The 12,036-nt window shown below is 42.3% G+C and overlaps 1 protein-coding gene across 1 annotated transcript; it reads right to left on the bottom strand.

Annotated features, from left to right (window-relative positions):
• Positions 1 to 487: 487 nt before the first annotated feature.
• On the bottom strand, positions 488 to 1,807 carry LOC137959511 (uncharacterized). The gene is made up of 6 exons (XM_068806871.1): positions 1,604 to 1,807; positions 1,392 to 1,520; positions 1,227 to 1,278; positions 942 to 1,182; positions 772 to 841; positions 488 to 658 (listed from the first exon to the last, which is right to left on the bottom strand). Exons 1-6 carry the CDS (start codon positions 1,805 to 1,807, stop codon positions 488 to 490), a joined length of 867 nt encoding a protein of 288 aa, XP_068662972.1.
• Between the last annotated feature and the right edge of the window lie 10,229 nt (positions 1,808 to 12,036).

The following is a 12,036-nucleotide window of genomic DNA, read 5'->3' as shown; positions in this document are numbered from 1 at the left end:
GAGAGAGAGAGAGAGAGAGAGAGAGAGAGAGAGAGAGAGAGAGAGAGAGAAAGAGAGAGAGAGAGAGAGATCCTCTCTTGCTGATTAGAGGCTAAAGCCCTCTTGTTGAGCTCAGAAAAGAGGAAGAAATCCCTCATTTATTGTAAAGAGCAAGGAAAAATAGAAAATCAAAGAGAGAGGAAAGAAATTCAGATTCAAGAGGGAACTTGGTCCTAGAGCTCGTCAAGGAGACCTCCAAACCCTAGAGCTCGTCAAGGAGAACTCTGAACCCTGTTTAACCTAATTCAAGACTTGCCTTTTCTTATTCTCCTTCCTTCTTGTAGGGTTGACACCAACATAGTTGTAGGGTTTAATTTTATAATTCTGCCCCTACGGCAATTTAACATAAATAATGCATAAAAACGAATTTAAAAAAATATGGAAATAAAGCAATTAAATCAGGGACTCAGTGCGCCTCCTTTGAATGACTTGGTTATCTATTGAGTCCTCAATATCTGCCCCACATGGAGAAAGAGCATGTCTTCCAGCTCATAAGATGGGTAGACCTGCTTGATGTTGTCCAACTATTCCCATGTAGTAGTTGCGGCTGGTTCGGCAGCTGTCCAATGGACAAGAATCTTCCACTGGTCATTAACCAATCTGGCTCGTAACACCATAGCTGGTGTAAGGAAGAGACATCCGTTGTCCATCGGAGGAAGGAATGGAGGGGGGGGGGGGGGGGGGGGGGGGGGGGGGCGTTGGTCTATGCTTATTGGGTTTCAGTAGGGAGACATGAAACAAATCGTATAGCTTGCCCGTGGCAGGAAGTTGCAGTTGATAGGCCACTGGTCCCATTCGCCAACTAATGGGGAAAGGCCCAAAGTACTTTGGTGAGAGTTTATGGTGGGGGGGGGGTGGGGGGTGGGGGTGGTGTGGGTCCTTCAATGGAGTGTTGTCTGTACGATTGGAGTCGTAGCCAAACGAAGTCCCCCACCTCGTATGAGACATCTCTGTGCTCCTTGTCATAGAAATCTTTCATACGAACCTGTGCTAGTAGGAGGCGATATATAATATTCTGCAGTACTTGGTAGCAGTCCATGAGGACCTGATCAATTGCTTCCGCACGAGTGGAAACTGGAGTATAAGAGAGAAGCCTAGGAGGATCTCTGCCATATAGAACCCTGATTGGAGTTGATTGCAAGGCTGAGTGGAAGGAAGTGTTGTAACAGTACTCAACCCACGGTAACCACTAAACCCAGTTTTTAGGACGACCACCCACAAGGCATCGTAGTTACATCTCTATGGTGCAATTAACCACCCCAATTTGTCCATCTGTCTGAGGATAATATGAAAAAATTTAGCTTCATGTCGCTCTGACGAAACAGTTCCCGCTAGAAAGTCATAGTAAAAACCGCGTCCCGATCACTAATAATGGATTCTGGAATGCCATGCAAGCAGACAATATAATTGAGGAAGTTTGTGCCACTCAGGATGTTGTATATGGGTGTACCACAGGAATAAAATGTGCATACTTGGAGAATCTATCGACCATCACAAATAATACCGATTTGCTGGTTGTCTGGGGAAGACCATCGATGAAGTCCATAGAAATATCGGCCTAGACTTGTGTAGGGAGTGCGAGAGGGTGAAGAAGGCCTGCTGGACTTAAGTGTTCGGCCTTGTTGCGTTGATATACCTGGCAAGCTATGACATATGTTGTAATGGTGGTCTTCATGGCCCGCCAATAGAGATCTGCCCGAACACGATGCAATGTTTTTTGGATGCCTTCATGTGTGCTATCATGGTTGGCAGAGAGTGTTATGGACATGATAGTGAGCCGTGTAACTCAGCGGCACCATGGCTGAGTCACTGGGTACTGAGTCCTTTAGTTATATTTATGTTTTTATTCAGTCGGGATTAAATATGCCTTAGGGGTATTTTTGTAATTTTTGCCCTAAACTATGGTTGGCGTGAAATATTTGTAGGAGGGAAGATTGGAATGTGAGATGTCAACTTTTATTTGCCCCCAAACAGGAATTGAGTTCTCCTTCTCGAGCTCAAGGTTGGAGTTCCCATTGAGGTCTAGTTATCCCCCTCAAATCTTCCCCTTTTTGCCGTTTAAGCTTCCGTTTTTACAGATCCCTCTGCTGAACAGCAGCCCGAACCTTCTCTGGTTTTAGGTGCTGCTGTTCATTGTATCTTACAGCAGAAACGTGAAACTTGGAAGATGAAACAGCACCTCGGGTTGTTGTGCTGGGTTGTTTGGAGAACAGCAGGGAGTTGTTGTCTCCCTACTGCAGAGTAGGTAACTGGCGGTGAGTTTTTCTGAGCACGACGACAGCAGGGAGGTGCTGCTGAAATTCCGCCAGAACAGCAGAGGACTGCTTGTCAGACATCGAACCACCAGAAGTCCATCCTTGTTCAGCCTTTGATCACGACCAGGGTGTCCATCGAGAACAGCAGAGAGTCACCACCCCGATCGAGCCAACTCCCAGTAGCCCACGGCTGCCAACAGTGGCGAGCATACCAAGGGGGATTAATAAAAATCATTCAGCGGGAGAACAGCAGTAATCGGGAACCCAGGAAGGGTTCTGCCCTGAACCAGACTAGAGCAGATCAGTGGGCCCACTCCCTCACAACACTAGATCCATCCGTCCCATGCCGACGTACTCCATGACTCATTCACATCGATGTAACCATATTAAAGGACCCATCATAAGTGAGGAAATCGAGCTTGGTGTACCTGGGAACGGTGGAGTGGCTTGGGCCGTGGACACCCCTGGGGTATGATGTGTTGGACGCATAGGAGGCAGAGTAGATGGATGGGGTGGGGGCAGTTGGTCGGATGGCCCGTTGGAACTACCTGGAAGAGCCGAATCCTGAGCTAGCAACTCTCCAAGTCGAAGATTGATTTGAAGAATAGTCTCCCGAAACTCCATAACTTCAGTTCGGATTGAGGCGGTTTGGGTCTCTCCTTCAATCCGAACTTCCTCCAGTAGATTCCGCCAATCATTTGCAAAAGAAGAATTGCTGATGGTGGTCCTATCTGATACCACGTTGTTAGGCTCCCTTGCCATGGATCGAGTCACCCGATGATCTCCTCTTGGTTCCAAATTGAAATTCGTCCTTGAGTGAGGCTTGGGATTTTTAGAACATCCTATGACTGAGAATAATCAAGCTTTCGAAGGAAGCTTGCACCTTGGACCTCTTTGAGGGAGATAATCTGATCTCTGAATTAAACTAATGATCAATGCTTAATTCCATTCAAGCAGACGTCCCCCTTATAGGAGAAGGCTAGGGTTCGAGTAAAAAGCAAAGGAGAATAGAGAGGGCCCTGAAAAGAAAGGAAATTACATCTAAACCAACCAAGTGCTTAAACCAGAAAATTACATTATTTACCCACGTCGTCTACTAATCACTCGACTAGCTATGGACTCCATAACAACAAGCCCCACCACCTTCATACCATCCACACCTAGGACCAACCAGACAGCACATGGGAAAACTACTTGACGAGTTCTCGGATCTCTTCCACGTGCCTTCCGGATTGCTTCCTTTGAGGCACTGCGTCCATAGGATTTTTTTAAAACCAAGTTCAGATGTGGTGGTGGTTAGGCCATACCAATATCCATACCTCTAGAAGGATGAAATCGAAAGGCAGTGCCAAGCCATGATACAACATGGCCTTATTCGTAACAACCGCTCCCCCTTCTCTTCACCAGTCTTGCTTGTGAAGAAACATGATGGCACATGGAGATTTTGTGTCGTTTACAGGGAATTAAATGCCCAAACCGTGAAGGATAAGTTCCCTATACCGGTCATGGAGGAGCTCCTGGATGAATTACATGGTTCATGGGTCTTCAAAAAATTGGACTCGTGCTTAGGATATCATCAACTTCGTATGTACTTGTCCGACATCGAGAAGTTGGCCTTCAACACACATCACAACCATTTTGAGTTTGTGGTGATGCCGTTTGGGTCATCAAATGCCCCATCCACTTTTTAGGAGTTGATGAATGAGGTATTCCGCAACTATCTACGAAAATTTGTGCTTGTTTTCTTTATGATATACTCATATACAACAAGTCCAGGGAAAAACATTTAGCGGATTTATGTGTAGTATTTGAATTATTACGAGCCCACTAGGCCTATTTGAAGAAATCTAAATGCTCTTTTGTGAAGTCATATGTCACCTATCTCAGCCATTTTATATCCCATGCAGGGGTCACGAATGATCCCGAGAAGATTCAAGCAGTTAATGATTGGCCACAAGCTCAGAATAGCTCAGCTTTGAGAAGATTTTTGGGCCTAGCAGGATACTACCATAAATTCATTGAAAATTATGGGTCGTTGGCAGCACTATTGACCAATTTTCTCAAGAAAAATTCCTTTATTTGGAATGATGAAGCCACATAGTCCTTCTAGGCTCTCAAACTAGCTCTCGCCTCCACACCCGCACATCAACTTTCCAATTCTGAGGACTTATTTGTGGTAGAGTGCGATGCATTCGATGGGGGCATTGGGGCAGTATTACAGCACCACTCCCATCCCAATGTATATTTTAGTAGGCAATTGGCAGAACGACATCACAAATTGGCCACGTATGAACGGGAATTAATCGGGTTGGCCAAGGTTGTCCAACACTGGTGACCTTACTTATGGGACCGTGCATTTCTCATCCGCACTGATCATTATAGACTTAAATTCTTACTTGAATAGTGACTACTACTTCTCCACAACAACATTGGATCAGTAAGTTGATGGGATTTGATTTTTCAGTAGAGTACAACTCTGGGAGATTAAACAAGGCAACAGATGCCTTGTCACGGTGTGTGGAGAACCAGCAGCTCATCCATGCTATCAGCCAGTCTTATTTCCCCATATTAGACTTGGTTAGGTAGGCACATGCCACTATTTCTTCCCTACAAGAGTTGCACAACAAAATTATAGAGGGGACAATGGATTCTAAGTGGTTCATCCATGATTCACTTATTTTCTACAACATGCGAATTTATATACCACACACTTCAGAGTTCGTTGCAGCCATCGTTGATGTGGTGTTCAGAGTCAAACTGGTGGTACCATAGCTGCGCTTCATCAAGCATGTGGAAGGCAGCTAAAGGGACCAGGTCATCTGCTTGGGTTGTTTGATTCCAAAAAAAATTGTTCACATCGATGTAACCATATTAAAGGGTCGGAGGAACCATCACAAGTGGGAAAATCGAGCTTGGTGTACTTGGGAATGGTGGAGTGGCTTGGGCCGTGGACACCCCGTGGGGTATGATGTGCTAGACGTATAGGAGGCAGAGTAGATGGATGAGGTGAGGGCTGGTTGTCGGATGGCCTGTTGGAACTACCCAGAAGAGCAGAATCCCGAGCAAGCAACTCTCCAAGTCGAAGATTGATTTGAAGAACAGTCTCCCGAACCTCCATAACTTCAGTTCGGATTGAGGCGGTTTGGGTTTGTCCTTCAATCCGAACATCCTCCAGCAGATTGCGCCAATCATTTAGAGAAAAAGAATTGTCGACAGTGGTCCTATCTGATACCACGTTGTTAGGATCCCTTGCCATGGATCGAGTCACCCGAAGGTCTCCTCTTAGTTCCAGATTGAAATTCGTCCTTGAGTGAGGCTTGGGATTTTTAGAACGCCCTATGGCTGAGAATAATCAAGCTTTTGAAGGAAGCTTGCACCTTGGAGCTATTTGAGAGAGAGAATCCGATGTCTAAATTAAACTAATGATCAATGCTTAATTCCATTCAAGTTGACGTCCCCCTTATAGGAGAATGCTAGGGTTCGAGTACAAAGCAAAGGCCAATAACGAGGGCCCTGAAAAGAAAGAAAATGCCGTAACAACAAGCCCCACCACCTTCATACCATCCACACACTGGACCAACCAAACAACACTATGGAAAAACTCCTCAACGAGTTCTTGGACCTCTTCCACGTGCCTTCTGGATTGCCTCCCTTGAGGCACTGTGTCCATAGGAATTGTTTAAAACCAAGTTCAGATGTGGTGGTGATTAGGCCATACCAATATCCACACCTATAGAAGGATGAAATCGAACGACTGTGCCAGGCCATGATTCAACAGGGCCTTATTCGCAACTGCCGCTCCCCCTTCTCTTCACCAGTCTTGCTCATGAAGAAACATGATGGCACATGGAGATTTTGTGCCAATTATAGGGAATTAAATGCCCAAACCGTGAAGGATAAGTTCCCCATACCGGTCATGGAGGAGCTCTTGGATGAATTAAATGGTTCATGGGCCTTCACGAAATTGGACTTGTGCTTAGGATATCATCAGTTTCGTATGTACTTGTCTGACATTGAGAAGATGGCCTTCTGAACACATCATGACCATTTTGAGTTTGTGGTGATGCTGTTTGGGTTATCAAATGCCCCATCCACTTTTTAGGAGTTGCTGAACGAGGTATTCCGCAACTATCTACGAAAATTTGTGCTTGTTTTTTTATGATATACACATATACAACAAGTTCGGGGAATAGCAATTAGTGGATTTATGGGTAGGATTTGAATTATTATGAGCCCACCAGCTCTATTTGAAGAAATCTAAATGCTCTTTTGTGAAGTCACATGTTGCCTATCTCAGCCATTTTTTATCCCAAGCAGGAGTCACTATTGATCCCGAGAAGATTCAAGCAGTTAATGATTGGCCACAATCTCAGAATAACTCAGCTTTGAGAAGATATTTGGGCCTAGCTGGATACTACTGCAAATTCATCCAAAATTATGGGCTCTTGGCAGCACCATTAACCAATCTCCTCAAGAATAATTCCTTTATTTGGAATGATGAAGCCACATTGTCCTTCCAGGTTCTCAAACTAGCTCTCGCCTCCACACCCGTACTACAACTTTCCTATTTTGAGGACTTATTTGTGGTTGAGTGTGACACATCTGGTGGGGGCATTGGGGTTGTATTATAGCAGCACTCCCACCCCATAGCATATTTTAGCAGGCAATTGGCAGAACGGCATCACAAATTGGCCGTGTATGAACAGGAATTAATCGGGTTGGCCAAGGCTGTCCAACACTGGCGACCTTACTTATGGGGCCGTGCATTTCTCATCTGCATTGTTCATCACAACCTTAAATTCTTATTTGAATTATGACTCACTACTTCTCCACAACAACACTGGATCAGTAAGTTGATGAGATTTGATTTTTTGGTAGAGTACCACTCTGGGAGATTAAACAAGGTAGTAGATGCCTTGTCACGGTGTTTGGAGAAGCAGCAACTCATCCATGCTATCAGCCAGTCTTGTTTCCATATATTAGACTTGGTTAGGGAGGCACATGCCACTATTTCTTCCCTATAGGAGTTATACAACAAAATTATAGAAGGGACGATAGATTCTAAGTGGTCCATCCAGGATTCACTTATTTGCTACAACAGGCGGATTTATATACCACACACTTCCAAGTTCGTTGCAGCCATCCTCTCTGCCTACCATGATAGCACACATGAAGGCATCCAGAAAACATTGCATCGCGTTTGGGCAGATTTCTATTGGCCAGCCATGAAGACCACTGTTGCAACATATGTCATAGCTTGCCAAGTATGTCAACGCAACAAGGCCGAACACTTAAGTCCAGCCAGTTTTCTTCACCCTCTTGAGCTCGCTACACAAGTCTGAGCCGATATTTCTATCTTCATCGATGGTCTTCCCCAGACATCCGAAAAATCGATATTATTTGTTGTGGTCGATAGGTGCTCCAAATATGCATATTTTATTCCTATAGCACACCCATATACAGCATCCCAAGTGGCACAGACCTTCCTCGAGCATATTGTCCACTTGGATGGCATTCCAAAATCCATTGTTAGTGATCGGGGCGGTCTTTACCATCACTTTCTGGCAGGAACTTTTTTGGGTTGTGTGATGTTATGATCCTAAGTTAAGTGCTTAGCTTTTCACTACCTACCAGGCCAGTCTTTTGGGTAGTAATTGCTAGGTACTTAATATTTGGTATCAAAGCTATACCACTGTTGTGAGTTCGAATCCCGAAGGGGGTGACCTAGAGGACAAATTAAAATTACTGGTTGACTCAAAAAGTTGGTTGGGCCAGTGTCGTTAGAGTGGGCCGCTGGATTGGGCCACCGTGGACGTCAACTCATAACAGTGGGAGTATTGTTATGATCCTGGGTTAAATACTTGGCTTTCCGCTACCAAATAGATCGGTCTTTTGGTGTGTATTGGCTAGGTGCTTAACATTGGTGTAATGTTATGACCTCAATAACAGGCTGAGCCATGCAGAGGCACAGTGGCTGAGTCAATTAGTATTAAGTTTGTTGAATTTATGAAAAAGTGAAATACTTCATTGACATCAATAACTTGTTATCATCAGAGTACTTGAACCTCTATTTATAATAGAGGAAGGTAGTAGAGACCAATTACAATAAAACTATCCTTGTCCCAATTACACCCAAACGCTAACACTTAAAGATAAGTCCTAACATAATTAAATAACTCAATATAGATAAAAGACAAACATAACTCAAACTAAAACTCTTTTTTGACGTAACCATAAGATAATATACTTTTGTGAGTCCTTGTTGATCGTCCAACTGATGTGATAAGGATGCCAGCTCATGGTAATCATTGTGGATCCTATTTCTTATGGGCTTGGGCCCATCTTGTGGGCCTTCCTTGGTCATGTGGGCTTGAGCTTATTTTCCAACACTCCCCCTCAATCTAGGGGTGAGACAACAACATGAACTCCCAACTTGCTACAAATGATGTATAGAATATTTTTTTATAAAATGGCACATCTTCCAAAATTCCCTTTGACACTGTTGCTTCCTTCCATGAGGCCCTGCTGGAATAATATAAGTGAGAGTAAAAATCACTCCTAGCTGGTAAGCCATTGCTTCATACTCCAGTCCTAAAACTGGATGTAGGGCATACTCCGTCTTCTATCGGTAGTGTGTCTATTGGCATTTCTCTGAAGTATCCACCACCGTGTCCCTCCATAGGACAATGACTCTCAAGTGGGAGAAGGGGGGGGGAGGGGATAACGTAGATGTAATAATAAGTTCCTCCGTCATGGTTTCTCAACTGTGATATTTTTTTACAAAGCCTATCATGGTTTCCCAACCGTGATATTTTTTGAAAGGGTATCCTCCATCATGGTTTCCCAACCGTGATATTTTTTGATAGAGTATCGTCCGTCATGGTTTCCCAACTGTGATATTTTTTGACGGGGTAAACTAAATGATGATATGAGGCCACCTTTTCTTCAATAATAAGGTCCCCAAAGAGACATAATTGTAGCAGCTGTATATAACACGGCCATCTTCCAACACATATAACACAAACCAAATAATAAAATTTGTAAAAATACCATAAAATAATCCGATATAAAAATTTCATCTTAGATGCACAAGCTTCATCTTTTGTACTCCCCCTTTCTTGAATATTTTTGTCACATAAACTTATTCACAACATATGTAATAAAATACCTCTTTCTTGTACTTCTTCTACTTCTCCCCCTTAAGTTGGGAGGTAATGGCAGTGATCTCAGCTTGAAACAAATATCATAGATGTAGCAATAGGCCCAAATAACAGAGATATATAAATAAGCCCTCAAACTAGGGAGAAGTGAGATATTTTCCGGATATATCAACTCAAAAAATGACGCAAAACTATGGGCATAAATTTTGATTTTTTAATACAACAGAATACCAGCATGACCTTTGATTCTTCCAATACAAATATTTCTTTAAATATAAATCAGATTGACATGAAATTTTCTCCTTCTAAAAGTAGAAATAAATAAATTTCATCCAAGTATAACTTAACTTCATAAAATATAATTATCAGAAAATAAATAATCTGATATATTTCAGTCTCTGTCATCTGGCCGAACTAAGTACTGTTTCTCCTTTTTTTTCCAGAATGACCATTGACTCTTCCAAGTCCAATATCTCCTTATAAAAATCTCATACCGAGAATTAGTTGAATAGGTAAAAAAATAGACTTATGTATCTTTCTTTTTATATATAATTCTCCATATAAAGTCTCTCTGTTGATAGCATAAAATACCTCGAAAGTTGAAGCTTTTAGTTGCCAGTCGAACCTCTTTTTCAATCTGACCTTTGCTGCTTCAAATTACGATTTCTCTTCGTAGGTAACTCAGATAAAAAATTGATTGAATAGATAAAAGAATAGACTTACAGATATATATTTTGATATATAATTATCCATATAAAGTCTAGTTATTGATAGCAATAAATACCTCAGAATTTGAAGATTTATGTTGTTGCTTGAACCTTGTTTGTAATCTGATCTTTGCTCATTCAAATATCGATATCTCTATGTAGATAACTCAGATTTGAACAAATCATTTTTATTTAGAAATTAGATTCAACTATCTTTCCATCAATATATAATTTTAAATATTAAAAACTACGTATAGAGGTAAAAAATGCAAATAAAACTACGTGTGTAGGGACTCAAAAAAATAACTACGAAACTAAACTTAGGGTTTAGGGTTTAGAGAAAAGGATCACATTACCTCCGTGAGTTGACCAAGTCAACTCACAAAACCTACTCTAATACCATGTTGAATTTATGAAAAAGTGAAATACTTCATTAACATCAATAACTTGTTGTAATCAGAGTACATGAACGTCTATTTATAATAGAGGAAGGTAGTAGAGTCCAATTGCAATTAAACTACCCTTATCCCAATTACACCCAAACTTTAACACTTAAAGATAAGTCCTAACATAATTAAATAACTCAATATAGATAAAAGACAAACATAACTCAAAATAAAACTCTTCTTTGATGTGACCATAAGATAAGATACTTATGTGAGTCCTTCTTGATCTTCCAACTGATGTGATAAGGATGCCAGCTAATGGTAATCATTGTGGGTCATGTTTCTTATGGGCTTGGGCCCATCTAGTGAGCCTTCCTTGGACATGTGACCCCATCTTATAATAATCTTAGATATGTTGGTCTTCCTTGGTCGTGTGGGCTTGAGCTTATCTTCCAACAAAGTTAATTATTTTTCTTTAATTTACTTTTACTTCATTTTTATTTCAGTTGAAGAGTTAATATGCTGCAGGGGCATTATATTTTATCTTGAACCTTGTAAACAAGGGTTTTGAGTTCTCCTCAATGAGCTTAGAGGTGTGCGTTCTCCTTAACAAACCAAGGGTTTTCAAGCTTCCCTTAGGCTTGATTTTTCTCTTCTCTTCTTCTTCCCTCAAATTCACCGTGTGAGATCCAAGACCGTAACATTTGGTATCAGAGCCACTACTAACGTTACGAGTTTGAATCCTAGAGGGGGCAACCTAGCAGAGGAGGCAACCTAGCGGTGTCACCAGAGTGGGCCATCGCTAGAGTGGGCCGCAGTGGACGTTATCTCGTAGCAGAAGATCTTGTTGAGCATTGACTCGTAAGAGCTTGAGGGCAAACTCTTTCTCCAAGGGGTGTGTGATGTTATAATCCTGACTCATATATAGCAAGTCCGGGGAACATCATATAGTGGATTTACTGGTAGTATTTGAATTATTATGAGCCCACTGCTCTATTTGAAGAAATCTAAATGCTCTTTTACAAAATCGCATGTCACCTATCTCGGCCATATTATATCCCATGCAGGGGTCACTGTTGATCCCGAGAAGATTCAAGCAATTAACGATTGGCCACAACCATAGAATAGCTCATCTATGCTATCAGCCTTTCTTGTTTCCTCATATTAGACTTGGTTAGGGAGGCACATGCCACTATTCCTACCTTGCAGGAGCTGCACAACAAAATTACAGAGGGGATGATGGATTCTAAGTGGTCCATCCAGGATTCACTTATTTACTGCAACAGGCGGATTTATATACCACACACTTCAGAGTTCATTGCAGCCATCCTCTGTTAGGGTCCTGAGTCATTGATCGTGTAACACAGCGTGGGATGGATGGATCCAGTGCTGTGAGAGAGTGGGCCCAATGATCTGCTCTGGTCTGGTTCAGGGCAGAACCCTTCCTGGGTTCCCGATTGGGTCTGGACAAACAGCTTATTTCTGTTCT

The sequence above is a fragment of the Aristolochia californica genome, unplaced genomic scaffold (assembly GCF_029961685.1).
Source record: "Aristolochia californica isolate CCGP_79_NKW_82.1479 unplaced genomic scaffold, dmAriCali1.0.hap1 SCAF_3, whole genome shotgun sequence".
In the NCBI taxonomy this organism is placed as follows: Eukaryota; Viridiplantae; Streptophyta; class Magnoliopsida; order Piperales; family Aristolochiaceae; genus Aristolochia; species Aristolochia californica.
Note: the sequence above shows the minus strand (reverse complement) of the source record. Positions and strands in the feature narration are given on the sequence as shown.

What these genes read in the sequence shown, in the direction of transcription:
- LOC137959511 (XM_068806871.1), bottom strand. Translation starts at nt 1,807, where the DNA reads ATGTCCATAACACTCTCTGCCAACCATGATAGCACACATGAAGGCATC. An exon ending in CTCTCGCACTCCCTACACAA is followed by an intron (nt 1,521 to 1,603) that starts GTCTAGGCCGAT and finishes GATGGTCGATAG; the next exon opens with ATTCTCCAAGTATGCACATT. An exon ending in AGCTATACGATTTGTTTCAT is followed by an intron (nt 659 to 771) that starts GTCTCCCTACTG and finishes TCCTTACACCAG; the next exon opens with CTATGGTGTTACGAGCCAGA.